The sequence below is a fragment of the Anser cygnoides genome, chromosome 3 (assembly GCF_040182565.1).
Source record: "Anser cygnoides isolate HZ-2024a breed goose chromosome 3, Taihu_goose_T2T_genome, whole genome shotgun sequence".
Taxonomy (NCBI): domain Eukaryota; kingdom Metazoa; phylum Chordata; class Aves; order Anseriformes; family Anatidae; genus Anser; species Anser cygnoides.
The window spans coordinates 29,662,798-29,683,005 of NC_089875.1; the positions used below are offsets into that span (position 1 = coordinate 29,662,798).

General features: G+C 35.3%; 1 protein-coding gene across 3 annotated transcripts in view; it reads left to right on the plus strand.

Annotated features, from left to right (window-relative positions):
• PRKCE (protein kinase C epsilon) overlaps positions 1 to 20,208 on the plus strand; it is a 300,022-nt gene that overhangs the window by 181,913 nt on the left and 97,901 nt on the right. For all 3 annotated transcript variants that reach the window (XM_013171109.3, XM_013171108.3, XM_013171112.3), the window contains exons 3-10: positions 2,155 to 2,314; positions 3,487 to 3,521; positions 5,050 to 5,135; positions 7,331 to 7,463; positions 10,364 to 10,506; positions 11,693 to 11,789; positions 13,399 to 13,613; positions 14,945 to 15,118. In XM_013171109.3, the coding sequence (XP_013026563.1) occupies positions 2,155 to 2,314; positions 3,487 to 3,521; positions 5,050 to 5,135; positions 7,331 to 7,463; positions 10,364 to 10,506; positions 11,693 to 11,789; positions 13,399 to 13,613; positions 14,945 to 15,118 (1,043 nt within the window). The remainder of the gene's footprint in view (positions 1 to 2,154; positions 2,315 to 3,486; positions 3,522 to 5,049; positions 5,136 to 7,330; positions 7,464 to 10,363; positions 10,507 to 11,692; positions 11,790 to 13,398; positions 13,614 to 14,944; positions 15,119 to 20,208) is intronic.

Below are 20,208 nucleotides of genomic sequence, written 5' to 3' on the forward strand. Positions count from 1 at the left end.
GGTTTTCAACTGCTCTGTAAAATTACATGTGCTTATCAGTGAAGTGTTACACTTAAGACAAAAAAAAAAAGACAAAAAGGAGGAAAGTGGCATTGTAGTCTGATTATCGTATCAACTGTGAATTGCCTACATTCAGAACACCTTGTTCTTTTCATATAAGCAGATAACTTTTTTGTGAAACCTTTCCCAGAGAGGAATACCCAGAAGTATTTTAACTTTATCACATCCAGGCTACATACTTCAGCAAATTCTAAAATCTGTGTGATAACTGAAAGAACTGTTCTTTATTACATATAGAATTATTTCTTATAATAATAATTTTAAAATAAAAATTTTAAAAATATTTCCAGCAACTTTGTAAAGCCAATAATTCATTGAGAAGCTGGAAATAGGAGTCTTTGGTAGGATCTCCAGCTACTTGCTATGCTTTCTCTGTGAAAGACAGTCCCAAGGGGCTGTGGTATTTATTAGAAGTTGCAATTTTATTTAACTCATAAAAATAAGCATAATTTCTAATTATTTGTTACTTCACGTCTCTTTCTTGAAGGGAAGTTAGAGCCATTACTTTTGATTACTCTCTGACATAAATAAAAAGGGTAACTTTGTATGTAAGCCAACCTTTATTTACTGAGAACTTACTTGGAATATGAAATCAAAGCTGTTCTGGCCATCCCACAGATGGGTCTTGGTAGGCTGAAATCTCACTCTGAGTAGGGAATGTTTGTACAATGCTAATGTGTCAGGATCATGGTCTTTTTAGGGTGTAAATGAATTTGCCAGTGTCATGGGTTTTTGCCATTGCTATGCAGTGAAAGAAATTGATCTTGACTCTGGTTCTCTGCTCTGTGTTTTCACAGGGTAGCTGTCCATCAGTTTAATTTAAGATCATTTTCTAAGGTTTCCTAAATAAATAACTTTACATTTCACAAAAATATGGGTTATTTTGAAGGATTAATCCCTTAAAAATAGGGATTATTTAAATATGTATAAAAGAATGAGGTTATTATAGACTTGAGTTGTTCTCGGGTGATTTATTTCCTTTGCATTATTGTTAAATACTGTATTATTGCTGGAGGTGAACTCACTTGCGTAAAGGAAAGCTTACAACAAACTAAAGTTGTCATTTTTATGCCATCATAATGTTCAGGGTAGCTGAAATTCAGAGAATAACAAGTATTAATACATTTCAAAAAGTTATATGCACTGAAGTGCATAGATTCAGTGGATGGCTGGATTTGGGCCTCTCCAAATCCCATATTCTATTCTCAAGAGATATGAGTAGCTCAAGGAAAGCTTGTAAAACCTTTCATTTATTAATGACTATGCACTACTCATCATTTCTAATTTATCCTGAGCATTTGCTTAATGCATAATAATACTATGGAGGTGTTAGAAACACTTTTCAAAATAATGCCTTAGGAAAAAAGACCCAAAGTATTCGGAAGGAATTCGCCAAGTTTTCCTTCTGAGATATATTAACTTCAGTTTTCACTTCCTCTACCATTAAACCTCATTTACAATTCAACAGGAATTGGTTAAGAGGAACTACTTCCTTCCCTTGAACATTTTGTGGAAAGTGTACAAGTATCAAAGTGGATTATTAGAGCCTGAAGCTCAGATCTTAACCACAGATTCTACAAAGTACTGTTCTGGATGGATTTTTTGTTCTGCTTGATAATGTGTGTTTATATTCAGCTTCCCTTCACTTGTGTCTGCATTTTCTGAGGGGGAGAGAAGTTGCAGCATTTGGGTGGATTTTTGACTTATTGTCCATGAAGGTCAAATGAGGTGGGAGTCTGAGCTGTTCGGTGAATCTAACTGTGTAATTACTGTTGAAGAGCTTGTTGGGGTGCTTAATAGTGATCAAGTACAGCACACTCATTCCCAGTTTAGCGTGGATTTACAGATAAAAGTTTGGAACCAGTAGAAGTTCCTATACTTGACAACAAAAACCCTGGCCCTTTTAAAAAACAAAACAAAACAAACAAAAAAAAAAAACAAAAAAAACACAGCTTAGGAAAGTTACCTTGCACTGCTGGCTAGAGAGGATTTTTTTTTTTTTTGGAGAATATCACTTTTTTTTTTTGCATTTGAGTTTTTTCTATATTTCTATCTGATACAACTAGTGCTTATTGTTTTTTTATTCTGTTTCAGCACCCAAAGACAATGAAGAACGTGTATTTCGGGAACGAATGCGCCCTAGGAAGCGGCAGGGTGCTGTGCGACGCAGAGTACATCAGGTTAATGGACACAAGTTTATGGCCACCTATCTTAGACAACCAACATATTGTTCACATTGCAGAGATTTTATATGGTATGAAGCAACTTTTACTTTGTTTTCTTTGCAACTTTGAGATGAAGGATTAACATGCCATCCTGTTTTGCTGAAGCACAAATGACATATAGTAGCTTTTTTTATCTTCATTTTAATATTAAGTTAACAATAGTAAAAGATTGTCAAATGTCCATCATGAATGTTAGAATTTCTTGTTTGGTTGTTGTTTTTTTTCCTCCTCTTAGCTGCAAAGTTCAGCCTTTTCCTGTCTAGTACACACCATGAATTCTAGGTAGACAGACACTCTAGCATTCTCTGGATGCCTAAGTGTAGGTTTAGACCTAATGTTGGACCTTTACAATGTGCCGAGATGACTGAACTCTTCGTTACATACTTGTATATCTCCATCTTTCCCCCAAGGAATGCCAAGTTCCTGTACATCATACTGAAGATAATGGAAGATGAGAATATTAGACTTTTAATGTTCGTGATTTTGGGGTTCATAGTTTACAGATTCTTTGTTATTACAGTATATGTCAAGAACTCCCTCTTATAAATTATTTACGTTAATGCTGAGTACTCACAATTTTCAGGTAGGGAAAAAAGATGGAGACATTCAGTTTTCAGTTATTTTTCAGCAACTCTATAGATGTTTTCCAAAGTTACCTAGACATACTGATTTACACATTAATACGTATAAAATCTGACATGTTCCATAAATAGTATTTCGTATGAGTATGTAATGAATCAGTTTTCCTTAACGTGAAACAGTGTAATGGCATTGTATGTGAACTCAACTACATTCCTCTAGGAAAGGTCTGCCAGTTAGCCCTTAGGTTAGCAAAGACGGTTTCGAGCAGTAATACTGACAAACACATCTTTTGTCTATTTAGAGACCTTCTTAATGACTATTTTACCTGCTTATGGTTTGGCATCTCTCTCTGTGTCCTTTGGCTTTGCCTGTTTTATTAAACTAAATGTGTTTTTTCTTCTGAACCCCTTCATGGCCTATCTTCCTATATGTTATTTCTTAGCAAATGAAATGGAGTACCTACTTTGAACTGATCTCAGTCCAGGAATGCAGTTATGAGATTACTGTTTATAAGAAGCTATTATTTTAAACTTGTACATGTTCAATAAATAGAGGGAAAATATTTTTCATTTTTAGAAATATATATTCAATATTTTCTAAATCATTGTTTTATTTTCAGGGGTGTAATAGGAAAACAGGGATACCAGTGTCAAGGTAAGAGAAAGTCTCTGGGGGAGAGGTTTGAATGTATGTGTTGTAACATATCAATAATAAGATATTTTCATCAGGCAATTTAAATGTACAACAATTAGAATTTAGCACAAGCCAATCAGAATATGTTGGTCTCATCAAAGATTCAGTCTTTCCAGACTTACGTCACAGTAAGATTTTCAAGACTTTTCAAGACTTTCTTCCAAGATTTTTCAAGTCTTAGGCAGCACGTGTGAAGTAGTGGCGCAGTTAACTTCTTTAAGCAGCCAATCCTAGCTCTCTCTCTCTGCACATCCAAATAGGGTGGCATACCTGGTGATATTGGCTGCTTTTTTTTTTTCACCTCATGCGTTTTAAAATTGTGAAGTCTTTATTCTGCTTAAGATTCATTGTTTAAAAATGCCAGGTAATTGCAAAGACTGTAATTAAATGGATGAGATAATTGTAGAGGTCATCATTAGAGAAGGTTATAGCAAAGACTGCAGAAGTTCTTCATTTTAAACTCCATTTTTTCATCTCAGTTTCTCGTACTCTTAATTTTTTTATGCAGTCAGGGATGATATTTTTCTACCTAATTCTCATCTGTCAAGTAGAAATTATGAAGTTAATGATGATTTTTTGGTTACAAAAGGCTTGATGAAATTTCATTGTAAATAAATAAATAAATGCAAATAACCATTTTATATGATATAAGAAGAAATGCTTCATTAGCATACAGCAGAGATTCCTTGAATTCCTTTTTTTTTCTCTCAACAATGACCAATGCTAGAGGAAAATAAAACTCAGTTACATCTCAGAGTAGGTTATTTTCTTGAAATAATGACCTTGAATTCTGCAGTATTACCGTCCTTGTAATTTTTAATCTTATCTGTCATATCTATAAATGTTATTTGTTGCTTAAGTAATCAGTATTAATATTGACACAGCATTTTAGCCCTCTGAAACAATTTTGCTGTTATCAACATATAATAACACGTTGCAGAAGGAAAGTTTAATTTTGTTTTTTTCTGTTCTTTGAATTTTACAATGAATAACCTTTGTGTCTTTTTTCCACTGGAGTCTCTTCAGACAAGAGTTGTTTTTACCTTTGTGTCTTGTGTAATGTGGAAATCCTGAGCTTTATCAAATAAATCAAATGTTATGTAAAAAATGTGTTTATTATTTTAAACGGTAATTTGTAGATTTACATACTTAGATTTTGGCAGATAAGTTTTAGTTCTCTTAAAATGGAAAGGTGACTCTACCAATGGGGGGTGGGGGAGTGGGGTAGGGTTGAAATTGGATGATCTTTAAGGTCCCTTCCAACCCAAACCAGCCTGTGATTCTATCAAAATTCATTAGTCTTGAAAGTCCCTTACCTTCTGACTTTGTAAGGCTGGCTTATTTAATAGTACTCACCAAGGGACAGTCACTTGCAGCCTGCCTTTCAGGTCCCAGCTTTTCTAGTCTTTAAAATCAATCTTCATGAAAACTATTTTTACATCTGTTTTTGTGTTGTTCTTTTTTTTTTCTTTTCTTTTTTTTCTTACAGTTTGTACTTGTGTAGTCCACAAGAGATGCCATGAACTTATAATCACGAAGTGTGCTGGCTTAAAAAAACAGGAAACTCATGATGAGGTAAATGTTTATAAAATAAATTTTCTAGATAAATCTCTCTCTTTTATCTGTTCAAATTTATGTCATCTCCTGTATTTGATCAATAAGTGTTACAGACTTTTTTGTGCCCTTCTGGTCCTGTTAAGATATAACATTTACTTTGGAATGACAGAATATCATAATAGTTTCATTTAAATGGAAATCATTGTAAAGCAATTTATTTTTAGTTAGTAGCCTTTTTTTTAACATCTGCATGCTTAATATCAGTAAATTCTTTCAATTTTTTCCCATTTTTAACATTCTCCATTTCGGAGTTAATACCAGTTTTGTCATTTTAACTCAAAAGAAGGAGGCTCAGGCCCTTTATCCCTTACCTGTATTTCATGTGGCTGAGTCATTAGCAGTGGATAGGTTTGGGTATCTTACGTTAACATAAAAGACTGCCCAGAAGTTGTTCACCAAACCTCAACAAAGACTGCATCCAAGCTGCCAAAATGTAGAACAAAAACCATCCATGTACTGAAGAAGGCCCCTGGGTATTATATACGATGGCAGTGGTAAAACAAGGTACGGACTGCATGGCTAACAGGTTTTCCAGCATAAGTACTCTCTAACTTTAGCAAGCTTTTCCTTTTTTATAAAGGGAATTAAGAAAATATGTGCTTTATGTTATCATGCGTTTCAACAAATGAGGCCATCACGTGAAAATGAAATGAGCTGCCTTCAGAGCTGTTCTTCTAAGGAAGTAAATTTATCTGCCAACAGTACATTCTGCTCTGGATCAGAGCAGGGCAGAAAGTGATACTTCATTTGGGTGAAAGGGCTATCTCAGCTAAGATGGCATTAAGGCTTGCTTAATAAATTAATGTTAATTTCAGTGGACAGTCATACACCAGGGAGTGGTATGACTGCCATTGTGTTCAGGTTCTTTAGACTCCTTAGCTTTGATGCATCCTTTTGTGGCTGGGTTGATAGGGGACAGTTGAGGAGGGGACTGAGTTGTATGGCTTTTGTTATTTGTTTGTTTGCTTTTTTTTTCTTTTAAACAATTATAACCATCAGCTGTAGCCTATGAATGCTTTATTTTACACAGAAGTGTTTTTCTTGCTTGTGTTTTAACCAAAAACCTGTTGAATTCTCACTATCGTGTTTTGGACATCAAAGGCCTACTATTTTTCACTAAAGGATCAAGTGAAATGGTGAATCAGGGGAAATCTCCTGTGGGTGATCCCAGTTCATTGGCCATGCAGAAAAAGTACATTTTTGTTTCTAATTGTTAAAAGCCAAAATTTATATATCAGAAAAAGCACAGCTTTAAATTAGAAAGTTATAGGTAGCTATGGATTTAAGCCACTCTTGCAACTTTGATTTGAATATGATTGAGACACTAGCTCATCTCATTCTTCCTGTGCAGTTGACCACCATTGTTCAAACTAGAAGTGCTCTTTAATATCTGGTTCACAACCCATATTTTATGTGGAAGACTTGATCTCTTGTGATAAAGAACTGTGTTTGTCTAGTGCTGTTGCATAGTACCCACAGGAAGATAGGAAATCTTGCGTGGATTTATATTCCCAGGCTCCAGACTAGTGGGGACTTGTATGCTTTGCTGATATAATGCTTTCATTGTTTGGAAGGGGTACTAGATCACTGGAGAGAAGCCAGCAGTAATAGGAAAGGGAAGGAAAAATACTGAAATAAATCTCCTGCTGTACAGTGGCTGCTATAAAAACTTATCAGTGACATCCTTTAATTAGTAAGTAATCATTCCTTGGAATCCTCAAGCACAACAATTTATTGTTGTTGTTTTCATAATCTAAAGAACAGTGGGATATGAGAACATAAGTGGGTTGTGGTATATTTCTCTTTCTTAGTCCTGTATTAAACCTGCCTCCTGCTCCTAAAACAATTGGGAGTGACTTCCTTGCCTTCCACATTAAGAGATCTTTCCTGATAGCTATGTATTTGTTGTTTCCAGAAGTACTAGGAAGTAGACTTTAGTCTTTGTCTCTTGGACAACAGCAGCCCTTCCCCTTCTTTTCCCCCAGATAAAGTAGTGAAAAGAAATCTGGAGCATACCTAATGGAAAGATCATTTGAGCACAGACCTATTTCATCTTGTTTGAATTGTGTGGTTTCAAAACATAAAAGGCCTCAGTGTACACTGAATATAAAAAGAATAATTAGAATGAAATGTGCTGTGCTTTCCTTTTTCAGCAAGTGGGATCCCAGCGTTTCAGTGTCAACATGCCTCACAAGTTCAGCATTCACAATTATAAAGTACCCACTTTCTGTGACCACTGTGGTTCATTGCTCTGGGGTCTTCTGAGACAAGGTTTACAATGCAAAGGTAAGGATTATCACTTTAGATCTCTTCTTTTTCCTTGTAAGTGCAGTAGATATGGAAAGACCTTCTCTGTTGTAATTAAAAAATATGTACTGCTTCCAAGGTACTCCGTTTCTTCCAGCACGTACAGGGATTAATACAAACTGAATAGTGGAATGCTGTAGGGATAGTCATTACCTTTAGAAAGTGTTCTTTCCCCTGTCTGCAACACCAACCAGTAACAAATGCAGAAGGTGAAGAAACAAATTTTACACAGGCTGCCATGCAGGATTATTGCCACACAGGAAATTAGAAATTGGCAGAAAATTAGAGACGTTAGAATTTACATTCCTTCATCTTATGTGCCTTCCGTGTTTTCAGGTTTGTGGTTGTTAAACTTTATAAACATTAGTATTCTGGCAACTTTTTCCTTTAATATCAGCTTCAGACATGACTGTTATGTATTGAATGCTAGGCAAAGCATTTCTTGGGCCCATATCCAGAAGATGAGGTATTTTGATATCTGAATGAATTATGCTTTGTGACGATCTGCCTAGCCCCTCTATTCAGAAAGCAAAAGATTCATCATGTTCTGTAGCTTAAGGACTGTACAAACTGGACTGTGTATGAAGCTACTGTTGGAAGGTATGTTCATGTCATTTTAAACCAACTAACAGAAATGGTTGGTTCCATATCTCCTTGTTTAAAACAGAGCTCTGTATGTTCTAAAAGGGGGAAAATATGGTACAAACTCTTGCAAAGGAAAGTAATATTTTAGAAATAGTGAACAGAATACTGAAATGAATGAGCTGATGTGAATGATGTCATGAAGATAATGTCAGATCCTTAGAAAGTAGTACCTAATGAAATTGCATGCAATTTCATTTTGTTACACCTTTATAAATAGGTAGGTCATCTTCATAAGTACAAAAATCACATTATGTGCACTTCTCAATGGTAGAAACATGGAGTCATATATGTGTGTATAAATGCATGATCTATGAAATACTGTCTTTGGTGGTTATTTAAGATAAGGTATAATTATAGGTGAAGGTCAGACCTAATGTTTCGTGTCACGTATTGCTGACCAGCAAGGGAAAGAAGAAATTTCTTTCATGGCTAAGTGAAACACGGAGCATTCTAAAGTTTAAGCCTTGCCTTGTGATTCTAGGTGGTGCTCAGTGGTAAAATGTTGGACTTGAAATACTGTTACTTTACTATTATTAAAGATCCTATTCGAATACTATCTTAATTATAGCAGAGATATGTTCAGAAAAGATTTTTCAGTTAAACCTGATTGTTTTGTACCTTGATTTTAAATCAGAGCTATAATATCTCTCCCCTTAATCTGCAAATTTATTAGTTCACTGGCATATTTTCTCTCAAGTACCATATTGCCATGTTTGTTCATTTCTACAGAGAACGGTGTTATGGCTCATATATATGAACCTATTGTGTAGCAGATGTATACATACGGTATTTCAGAGAGCCTGTATTGCTTTCTAAGTGTTCATCAAATTAATAGCTTTGAAAATGCAGTACTGCCTGCACAAAATCTAGTATTCATCCAAGCTTAAAATGTATTTTTTTCCATGCTTTTTCTCTCTTAACAAATGCTGAACAATGTTCCCTTCTTCAGAGATGTACTTGTTTGCCCAATGTAATTATTAATGCCATGAAAAGTGTATTTCAGGGTTTTATTCTTCTGTGGTTTTTTGTTGTTGCTGTTGTTGTTTGTGTGTTTTCCTGACTGGTTATTCCTGTGCTTCATTTTACAATGTTGGAGCACGTACAAGTGTCCTGCTTTCAATTCCTCAGTGTCCACTGTTATGTATCCTAGATCTACCATTTTACTTGCCACTTAGCTTGTCATTAAATATACATATAGTGAAAGTACTGCGTATAGCAGTTTCTTTTTGCTCTTCTTGTGAGCTGAAACATACTCGGAAATGAAAGGCACCTGCTTTCTGAAGTGCATGATTACTGCCAAAGACACAGTACTTATCTGCATGGCTGATACTAGTCTGAGACACATGTGGTTTCTTTAGAGCTTATACAGTGAAACCGTAGTTGATTAATAATATATTGAAGTGCTAATGAAGTGAGGAATTGGATCAATTCAATATTTATCTAGTATTTAACTACACTTGCACTTTTGTTTGGTTTATGCCTTGCTCCACGAGGGGGCAGTGAAGTCTAAGATAAAATATGTCATCTGGCTCCTAGGAAATCCACTCCTTGCTATTTTTAATGTTCTCAGGGCTACCACATAACCTGGAAGCATTGTAACCTTTTTTTTTTTTTTTAGCTCATGCTATTATGCTGTTTTCAGGAGATGGTACTTAAGAGAAAGAGCTTAATATATATATATGGATGATCTAAAGGAAAAGAGTGTTTGACAGTGCCAAAGACTTCTAATAAAACTTAAAGTACTGTTGATTTTAGGCCTGCCCACAGTAGGAATTAATTTACTTGAGTAAAATAGAGCAAGAAGCAACAGTGCATGAAGAATTAATGCTGAGCCCTCAGAATGAGAGCAAAGTGGACTGCTAAAATTCAAGCTCTGAAAGATTTTTATTTTCTAATTCAAAATTTCTAATTTTCTAATGAATTTTAATGAATTTTCTAATTCAAATTCTAATTAAGATTTATAGCATCATTAAATGTTTTCATTTGTTCCTATGTCTGTTTGAGGGCTGTATGAAAACACTGTTCTGTACTGTCATAGAAGAAGAATGATAACCGGGTCAGTCCTTTTATATTAGCATTCAAGTGTCATTGCAAATTCAGCTGAGTATTTTTCTACTGAAATTATATCTATTTGAAAAAGATATTGGTAGGTCCAATAAGGTCTGATTTAAGTAAGACAAAAAGCATGGCAAGATAGTATTTATTCTACTTTATTTCTTTACATTTCGTTGCAGTTTGCAAGATGAATGTACATCGACGCTGTGAAACAAATGTGGCACCAAACTGTGGAGTGGATGCTAGAGGCATAGCTAAGGTTCTTGCAGATCTTGGAGTCACTCCAGATAAGATAACTAATAGTGGGCAGAGGAGGAAAAAGGTAATTTTGCTGTAAAAAAATGAGATTACTATGGCTGCATTCTAACTTCACAAGTCAGGACTCAATCCCACTCACACGACTTGCACAAGAGATTTATTTTTTTTAAGTCAGTACAGATTTAAGACTTTGGCTTTTGATTTATAACTGCAAATTATCTATTCTGAAATTCAGTACAAAATTTATTTTGACCTGCTGCAGTTTTGTAAACCTGGAGACTCTGGGAGTGTTTTTTCCCTTTTTAATTTTGAGGAGGGAGATTTGACAGAGAGATAATATCTGACAAAGCAGTTCATAAAAACATAAATGTGTCTCTGGCTTAGAATTGCCATTGGGTAATTGATTGGTTGAAGCACTAAACTACTTCATAATGTTGTTTGTAAGTGCTGATAAATGAGCAGTGTGGTGATTCCCATAAAGAGGAACTGTTTGTCACATATGTGATGGTTTCAGAGTTATCGTTACTATTACAAGAAAAACAAGGCTGTTCTTGGATAAAAAGCGTAGGTCACCCAAGTGCATCCAAAGTCAATGGAGATACCATGGATTTATAATATGTATCCTGGATCAGAATTTGGCCACACTTTCAATCTCAGTTTGCATGGCTGTGACAAAAGACCCTTTGTTCTCACTTGCAGGAATAGGCAAATTTTAGGCATAATTTCATAAAATATTGTAAAACATTTGGTTTCATTCATTTTCCCAGTTATAGCACATTTGTATCCCATATATACCATTTTAGAATGTTACAGAAACATAGCAAATTCAGAAATAAAGTAACTGATCTGTGACTCCTGGAAAAAGATGGTGTCATGTTACTACTGCATGAATGAGTTTGCAGTGCTTTCTGATACTTATGTAGTTATGTATTTACTGGGTGAATTTCTACACAGGTTCAAGTTGGTTATACAAAACTTTCCCTCTCACTGGGTATGATTATTACATTTATTTCATCAAAAGAACCTATTTACCTTTAAATTGATGATTCTTTCTCCGTTTATATTCTGATCTGTATTTGATGTGATGCCATCTATTGTATGTTTGAGGTTCTGTCAGTGTGAGTCAGTAGGGCTAGAGCATCTTAATTTTTTTTCATACTTCTACTTGTGCATTAATGTTGTTAAATTTCCTCTCGGCACCCTGCACTGGAGGATTCATAGCTGACTAGCCCTTTTGGAAATGTTTTTAGCTAATTGCAGGTGCCGAGACTCAACAACCGGTTCCTGGAAGCACATCATCGGAAGAAGATAGGTCAAAGTCAGCACCAACTTCTCCATGTGATCAAGGTTGAACTTTTTATTTCCTAACTAATACATATTGTGACTTAATGTCCTTCTTTATGAGAAATAAAAAAGCTGTCAGCCCCAACCTTTGTAGAACCAAATCAACCAGGTAGTTACAACCACAAAATGAAGCATCTACTGAGAAAGTTAGGAACTGTAAAAGCTTTTTTAAAAGGCTCTCATTTCCTTTAAATCTCTGAAATTAAGTGGCTTTCAAAGGTAAAATTATAAAGCAGTCATCTTAAAATATTTTTAAGTTTACCAGGCAAGTCCTTGCCTAACTAAGTTGGAAGGAGAGTGTGCTATTGTAAGAGTGATAACATTTTAAATAGTACAACTGAACTTGAGAGTGCTTTTATCTGTCTGGAAAGCCTCCATCTTTTAATAAGTTTCTGAGATAAAATTGCAATTCCACAGTGAATGTTTGTGATAATAAAAGCTTCCATCCGATTAGGGTATACTAGAGTTTCTGCATCTTCTCTAGAGGATCTGGAGACAAATATTGTAATTGTCACTGATATGACTTCAATTTCTTGAGCTGAACAGCCTGATTGAGAGAACATGTATGTCAGCAGCACTTTTAGAATCTTATCTGGCTGGAGTTTTTAAAAATTAGATGTCTGTGAAGGCATCTTCTGTATCATCATGTATGTAAACTGGTGAATGAAAAATCTTTACACCAAGGCAAAGGAAGATGGATACTTCTGTGTTACGTTCTTTGGAAATTATTTACAGTTGGGTAATTTCTCACCCTTAATTTGAGAAAAAACAGCTTCCAAAGCTCTATGGTATAAGTACTATAAGCCTGTGAGTCCAGAACTGATTTGAATTTCTCAACCTTTTGGTTTTACAGGCAACATTTTGTTAAATAATATTTTTGAAATATCTGATATTTTGGTTAAAATAAAAGCAAATAATTTGTCCAAATTCTCTTTTAAATTTCACTTTTTTATTTGTCCCTGAAAGTATTTGCTTCCAAGGCCATCAGGCGGAAGTACTATGTAAAAGTTTGAGGCAGACTCTGACATCCCTTAACCACCAGGATTCAGTGTGGTTTAAGATTTAGAAGCCTTGAGAGCCATTTAGCAAATCTACACAATTGCTATTTGAAGTGACACTAGCAAGTTGTCAAATACTTTATTGGCAGCTATCTGATAAGAGCTGGAGCTGAGTAAGTTTTTTCATTCATGTTGACTTCCATGGACTGGGACACCCAACTATCCTTTGAACTTTTGAAGAAATGACTAAAATACTTAAGCAGGAAGATGAGTAAGTGCTGCAGGAAGATAAGGGATTCAAAACAAAGTACTACTCTGTCATACAGGAACACCCAAAAATCACTAAAACAACTATTTGGCCACTAGTCTGACTTATCGTTGCAGTTTTGGATGCGTCATTCTCTTAGGTTCATTTCAAAAGGCCACCCTTCCTGCTACAGCAGGTTTTTGGCTGATTGCTGTAAGGTCCGAGAAGCAGTTTGCTAAATATGTATTCTTAGCCACAGAATGCTTTGCACAGTATTCAAGAATGATGAATGTCTGTGCCCCAAACTTACACGGACTGACACATTGTTTTTATGGTGTTTAGTTAAAACTTTCTCACATTTTCACAGAAATCAAAGAGCTGGAAAACAACATTAGGAAAGCATTATCATTTGACAACCGAGGAGAGGAACACAGGGCAACAGCTACAACGTCAGCAGACAACCAGCTTAACAAACCTGGGGAAAATGGTGAAAATGGGGAGGTCAAGCAAGCCCAGACCAAGCGAATAGGCCTTGAAGAGTTCAACTTCATCAAAGTATTAGGGAAAGGCAGCTTTGGCAAGGTAAGTAGCCTTCCTCCCCCTCTTCCCCTCCCAGTGTGCAGGCTATTTTTGACTGTGCTGTTTGGAAAATACTCATACTGATATTCAGAAAGTGCTTCCACCCTAGCAGTTTCCTTACATTCTTTACACATTGGGTAAAAGCCGCCTTTACTCTGGTGATCATGAGTATCAACCTGCTCGTCAACTGGAATTTTCTTTGCTCTAGCACACTACAGTAAAAGGTCAAGCCTTTTGAAATAAAATGTCACTGCTTCACTGTTTCAGGATATTGGTAATGAAGTAAAGACATACATACAGTTGCATATGTACTGTTCAACAAAGCAAATAGTTGTGGTCAAACTGGAAAATTCAGACAAGGAATAATACTGTGGAGTTCTGAGTTCATTCCCTCTCGGTAATATCCAGTTCAACCAGTTCAAATTTACTTATTTCACTGAACAATTTATGTGTCTTTGTTTTTCTTTGGTAGATTTGTTCAGTGCTGGAGGAAAAGGAACTCAAGCATTTCTAGTGCATTCATATGATGAGTGCGGGAGGGTTAAAAAGTTGCTGAAAATACTACGTATGCAGCCAAGACATAATTCACCAGATAGGTGAATTATCCTACAATAGGGAATTGAGGAGGGTAGAAAGGGAATTGCTCTATTTATGGTGCTTACAGATTTTCTCTTCACTATAGAATCTAAGAGGAGGACTAAAAAGTGAATCTGTTTCACAAGTGCACTCTTCCCTCCTGGCTATATGAGAACTGCAGATGCAAGGGGAGAGGGCTGAAGCGGTTCTTTTGAGTTTCCCTGTTTTCTGATCTGTCCTCTGAAGCCTACTCTATCTCCAAACTAGAACTGACCTTAAGAGAGTGTAGGACTTGAACCTTAAATAACAACAGCAATTAAAATCAAGAATTCTGAAGTGGCCAGGATAGTAAGTGGGATTGTATGTCAGGTTCATCACGCACGAGTCTCCCTAACAAAAATGGGAGATAAAAGGAGGAAGTAAATTTATGTTCCTTCTTTTTTAGTTTTTGAGATGTCATTAAGATATGTAAATGAAGGGTTAAAAACTTCTTATCCTCTACACTCTTAACTAACAAACAAAATACACGTGATCTGTTTCAAATTTAAAGAATACCATATGTATCTTTCTCTAAAATTGCACTAATTTAATTTCATAAACATACAATTTCATCTAGGCAAATAGGTAATTGTCATTGCACCATTGCATTATTTTCAAATCTCTTTTTATTTTCAATGCATTCAAACTTCTATGCAGCCCTGCGTATGTTCGTGTACTATAATGTGTTTGTGTGCAAATAGATTTTTTGTTTGTTTTAGGTAATGTTAGCTGAACTAAAAGGAAAAGATGAAGTGTATGCAGTGAAAGTCTTGAAAAAAGATGTCATACTTCAAGATGATGACGTAGACTGCACAATGACAGAAAAGAGAATTCTGGCATTAGCACGGAAACATCCATACCTAACACAACTTTACTGCTGCTTCCAGACAAAGGTAAGCTACATGAACCTTTTACAGGTTTCTGCCCAAGGAACAGTGTTTGGTATTTCCAGAATAAAAGATAGCAACATAAAAACTACAGCAATATTGCAAAAACATTTCTGAGAAGATTTTTCCTTTTCAATAGTGCTGAATGGGAGAGTATTGGCTGCTGTTAAATAGCAGAAATACTATTACCTTGTAAGTACCAGGAGATGGCAGTAAATGAGTTAAAATAAATAAGTAAATAACTAAATCACAGAAAAAACTACTGAGGTGCCATTTTCTGTGTTTCTTGTGTACGCCAATAGGGTATATCATTTGTTGAATTAAGTACAGATGTTTTTAACATCCAGTTTTCAGAGTAAAAACTCGAAAATTGTCTTGTCACAAATAAGATTGTGGCAGAACACTTGTCTTTTCAATTTTCTTGTGCTATGTAGTACACAGTTAATATTCAAAAAACAAAGGCAATAGTATGCTGCTTATCAGGTAAGTCCTATAATGCTAATACTACCCATGTACTTGAGCAGCAGGGAGAAGGGAGGCCAGAAAGAACTGATAATGAGAGCCTTTTCTCATGGTGTGTTCACTGGAACAAATAATTTTTTTCTTATAGATTTCGTCTTTCTAGCACATGTTTTGGATTTGCTTAAGTGTAAGCAAATATTTGGATGGTGTGGCTGACTTGACTCTCTAGTATCTCTGAATCCTGTCAAAGTGCTTGAGACCCAGTGTGTTCACAGGCTATTTCTGTTTTTAATCCCTTATTTCTCGTCATTCACCTGATCTGAGTTTTCTACCTGATTGTCCAGAGAGCTTTGTGTACAATAAATACAGAAGGTGAATCTGTCTTGCAGCTAGAATATCAATTGTATATAATTGAATTTACAGAGGAATCCTTTATTTTTGAAAAGCCTGATAAAATATTCACTATTTCAGAGCACTAAGGCTTGAACTTTTGCCAATCTGAATAAATATACCATTTATTTCAACAGGATCAGTTTTTGACCTGTAGGGAATAAGTTTAGACTTCAATATATATGTATATATTAAATAATATACAAATCAATTTCCTTCGCTTACCAGTCATCATATAGACTCAACATTCTGGTATTTTTTCTTTTATTAAGATGTTACATTTGAGCAGTTAAGTCAATTTCATGGAAACAAAAGTTTGTCAGATTAAATGAATTATTCAATTTGCATCTTGAACAAAAATAAGCATTGCTAATCGTGTATATGAGCATATGCATGCACTTACATAAATACCTGCATATTGCCAGCCATTCTCATAGTATAATCAAAAATGCGTATGGCACAAATGAACGAGTGCAATAATTGTGTAGAATTACAGAAAAGCTGCAATTAGAATATCTCCAAGCAAAGTTGTCAGGAAAGATAAATAGGGCAGTGAGAAAGCCAGAGGAAAATGGCTCGTAGGATCAAGATTAAACTGTGTTCAAATATTCTTGTAACAAATACTTAATATGACTTAACAGTTCCTGATATATTGAAATTCCATTGGTGTTTTATATGCTTTGAAGTTAACACAGAAAACAGCCCAGGAATGTGTGTGTAACATTCTTCCACCTACAGATTGTCTATGGAAGGATGTTTCACTTACTGAGACTTTTATTTCACCTGAATATATCTATGAACATATAAATGTTTTAACATTATTTTAAACTGTACTACTGTCACTGAGCATGATGAAGGTTTTAGATTAAGAAAATAATAGAAAGATTTTACTAGGGTTGAAGGATAAACCGTGAAAAGAGGGGCATCCTTAGGACTAAAGCAGACCACACTCTGAAATGCAAATAAATGTATCACTTGCCTGATGTAAATCATGTAACATCAGTAAAGATGAGTTTTATATTAAAAAAATTATGCCAGAAGTTTCTCCTGCTACTCCTCTAGTTTCCTGGAGATTTCCTCCCATTCGTATTTCTCATCTGTTCTCCCCTTTTTTTGTCATGCTTTTTGTCTTCCTTCTCACTCTCCAAAGCCATTCATCGAAGGAAAATATTCAGAAATTCTTCTCGTCATCTTCTCTCTTCCCAGATCTTTTACCCAGTGAAATTGAGATGCTTCACTCTTGCAATGAATGTAACAAGACTATAGTTTGTGGTTTTGCTTGAACTCAGAGGAACTGATAGCTAGGTAGTTCATAGAATTACAAATCATAGTCCAGTGACTCTTATCAAACAACCGAAAGTACAGCTAGTGATACTCAATCAAATTAAAAGTCCACAGTTGAAAAATCAAAGGTTTGAACATGGCCTGTGAACAATTTGTAAAGAACTCTTTACAAAGAAGCAACAATCAAAATGTATTTAAAAGCAAAAATTAATGCATCTATTAAAGCTATAAATTATTTATGAATGACAACAAATGAAACTGTACCAAGTCAACTAGTCACTGAGCAATTTGCTTGGGTTCGGCGGAAAAACAGGTAGAAATACTTACTTGAACAACCGTGGTCTATGGTTAAAATAGCTTTATCTAGACAAAGGCTATTGTACAATAGAGTTTAAAATGTGTTTAACAGTAGTATCTAGTTACTTACACTGCAGTTGTATGCTGTACCATGGCTGCTGTGTTTTGCAGAACTGGTCCCTGAAGTGATCATGCTGGAATTAAATTTTACATTTCAAGTAGAGCTTATTTGTCATATACACCCTGATTTAATGGGGATGTTGACTCAGTATTCATTGCTAAAGCACTCAGAGGTTTGCTTCGTGTAATAACGTTACTTGCTTTGTTCCTCTTCCACAAAAATGTAAATGTATGAGTTCAACTTTATTTATTGCGGTATCTTCCTTTAGTAATAAGGTGAAGACACTGCAGAAAAGTTGCCTGTAATGCTTTGTACAGTAAGTGCGCTTTGGTATTATTATTTTTTCTTTCACAGAGCAGATTTTTCATTAGCAGCATTTACTAAATGTTGATGTTGTCATCACAGTAAATAAGAATTACCTTGGAATTCAGAAATCAAGCTGAATAATGGCTAGTAACAAGCATACCTTATACACTAGTGTGTTTTTTGCTTTACATATCTGAATTTACTTTTCTCAGTCCCATCCAGCTTCTTATTAATGCAGATGAAAATTCTGCAAATAACAAATATTGTGATCAAAACTGGTTTATATGCATCACTACTTTAAATACATTAATATTTTCACTGAAATCAGGATTAGTACCATAATCTTACTGTGGCTTCAATTCATCAAAATATTCCTCTTTAACTATAAGCATATACTTTCACTCAAATAATCTCAAAGCTATGCACATGTTAATATTTTCCAGAGAATTAAATATGCTTTTCAGAAATGGAGCCTTCAGTTGAAAGACTAATAAAGTTCTATAAATTTATTTATATAGATAAAGTTCAATTTCTGTCTCCTGTTCACTTAGCTCAGTAAGACGAGCTATATAGATCGGGGGAAATAACTTATCTTCTCACAATGGTCTTTGAATTAAATTTATAACTCATTATTTTATTTTAAAGGAATATTCTTGGGACTGATATTTTTCATTTTCCTTCTTAATCCAAAAGATAACTTTGATCAAACCAGTTTGCTTTAAGCCCATCAAATCGACATTATATATTTAAATTATATGTATTCAAATGTTGTACTTCAGGGATTGTGTTGTGGTCTTCTGCAGTGACCTGAAAGTCAAGAGCGCTGGGTTCTGTTCCAAACCTTGGGATAGTGTGCGTGAAGCTGATATACGATGTTTTGTCTGCAGTAGTTGAGGTATGAACTCAGTGACCAAGTCCTGCACATTAGAAGGAATGAAAGAATGTGAGATCTACTGGCACGACCTCAACTGATCCATGATTTTATGTGTAAGGAGCTTCCATATTTTAATGAAGCTTATCTTACAAATCCGTATCACAGTTGGATAGTATTTTTCAATGCTCCTATAGTATGGCAGCATATCCTTTCTCTTTTGGCTAGAATATGGTCAATGCATCTATCAGTGTTTTCAGAGGCCTAATTTATAAACATAGATTTATAAATATTGCTTGTGGTCTGTCTGCTGGGACGTAAATGATGAATACTGCATTCTATATATGACTCTTGCAGAGTAAAACTTGCACAAAACTCAGCATACAGGGTATAACATTTTTGTAAGAACTGCCCATTGCTTATCATCATCTTTGATTTATTCAGGACTTTGTGTCTTTTACTGGAAAAAAGTCAGACATGGGGGTGGGAAAGGTTCAAGGATACTCTTGTTTGCATCCTTTTTTCACTTATTCCTTTTACTTTCTCTTCTCCTGTATTCTGGCTCTCAGTGTTTTTAGTAAGGAGCATACTACCTGACAATAATGCTGACACTGCATCCATTTCCCCTCTCCAGTGTCCACTTCAACCTCATGTCATGCTTCACTGATCAGCTATGAAACACTGACAACATTAGGTTTGTTGTTAATGCTTCAGGCAGATGACTGGGAAAGGGATCTTAAGTATTTCTAGAGCTACTTTCTCTGAAAGTGTTCCTGTATTTAATGCTTGGTTCATAGCTGGAAGTTTCAGACCTGTGAAAATTAAAGACTTTTTTTTTAATGGAAAGTTGAGATTCTACAAAACATAGGTATACCTAGCTTCACTTTATTCCTCATGTGCCCCTTTCAACATTCCTTTAGTACTTAAAATTTTCTAGACCTCCACCTTGTGAGATATATATACATATATGTACACACCCTATAATTTATAAGAAATTATCTTAATAAGTACTTTAGAAAGGAAATGTTTTTTGAAGTATTTAGGACAGTGGAAGATTTATTATGATAATTCACAGAATCACAGAATGTTGAGGTTGGAAGGGACCTCTGGAGATCATCTGGTCCAACCCCCCTGCCAAGTAGGGTCACAGCGCACATTGTACAGGATTGCATCCAGGCAAGTTTTGAATATCTCCAGAGAAGGAGAGTTCACAGCCTCACTGGGCAACCAGTTCTAGTGCTCTGTCACCCTTAGAGTAAAGTTTCCTCATATTCAGCCAGAACTTTCTGTGTTGCAGTTTGTGCCCATTGCCTCTTGTCCTGTTGCTGGTCACCACTGAAATGAGTCTGGCCCCATCCTCTCAAC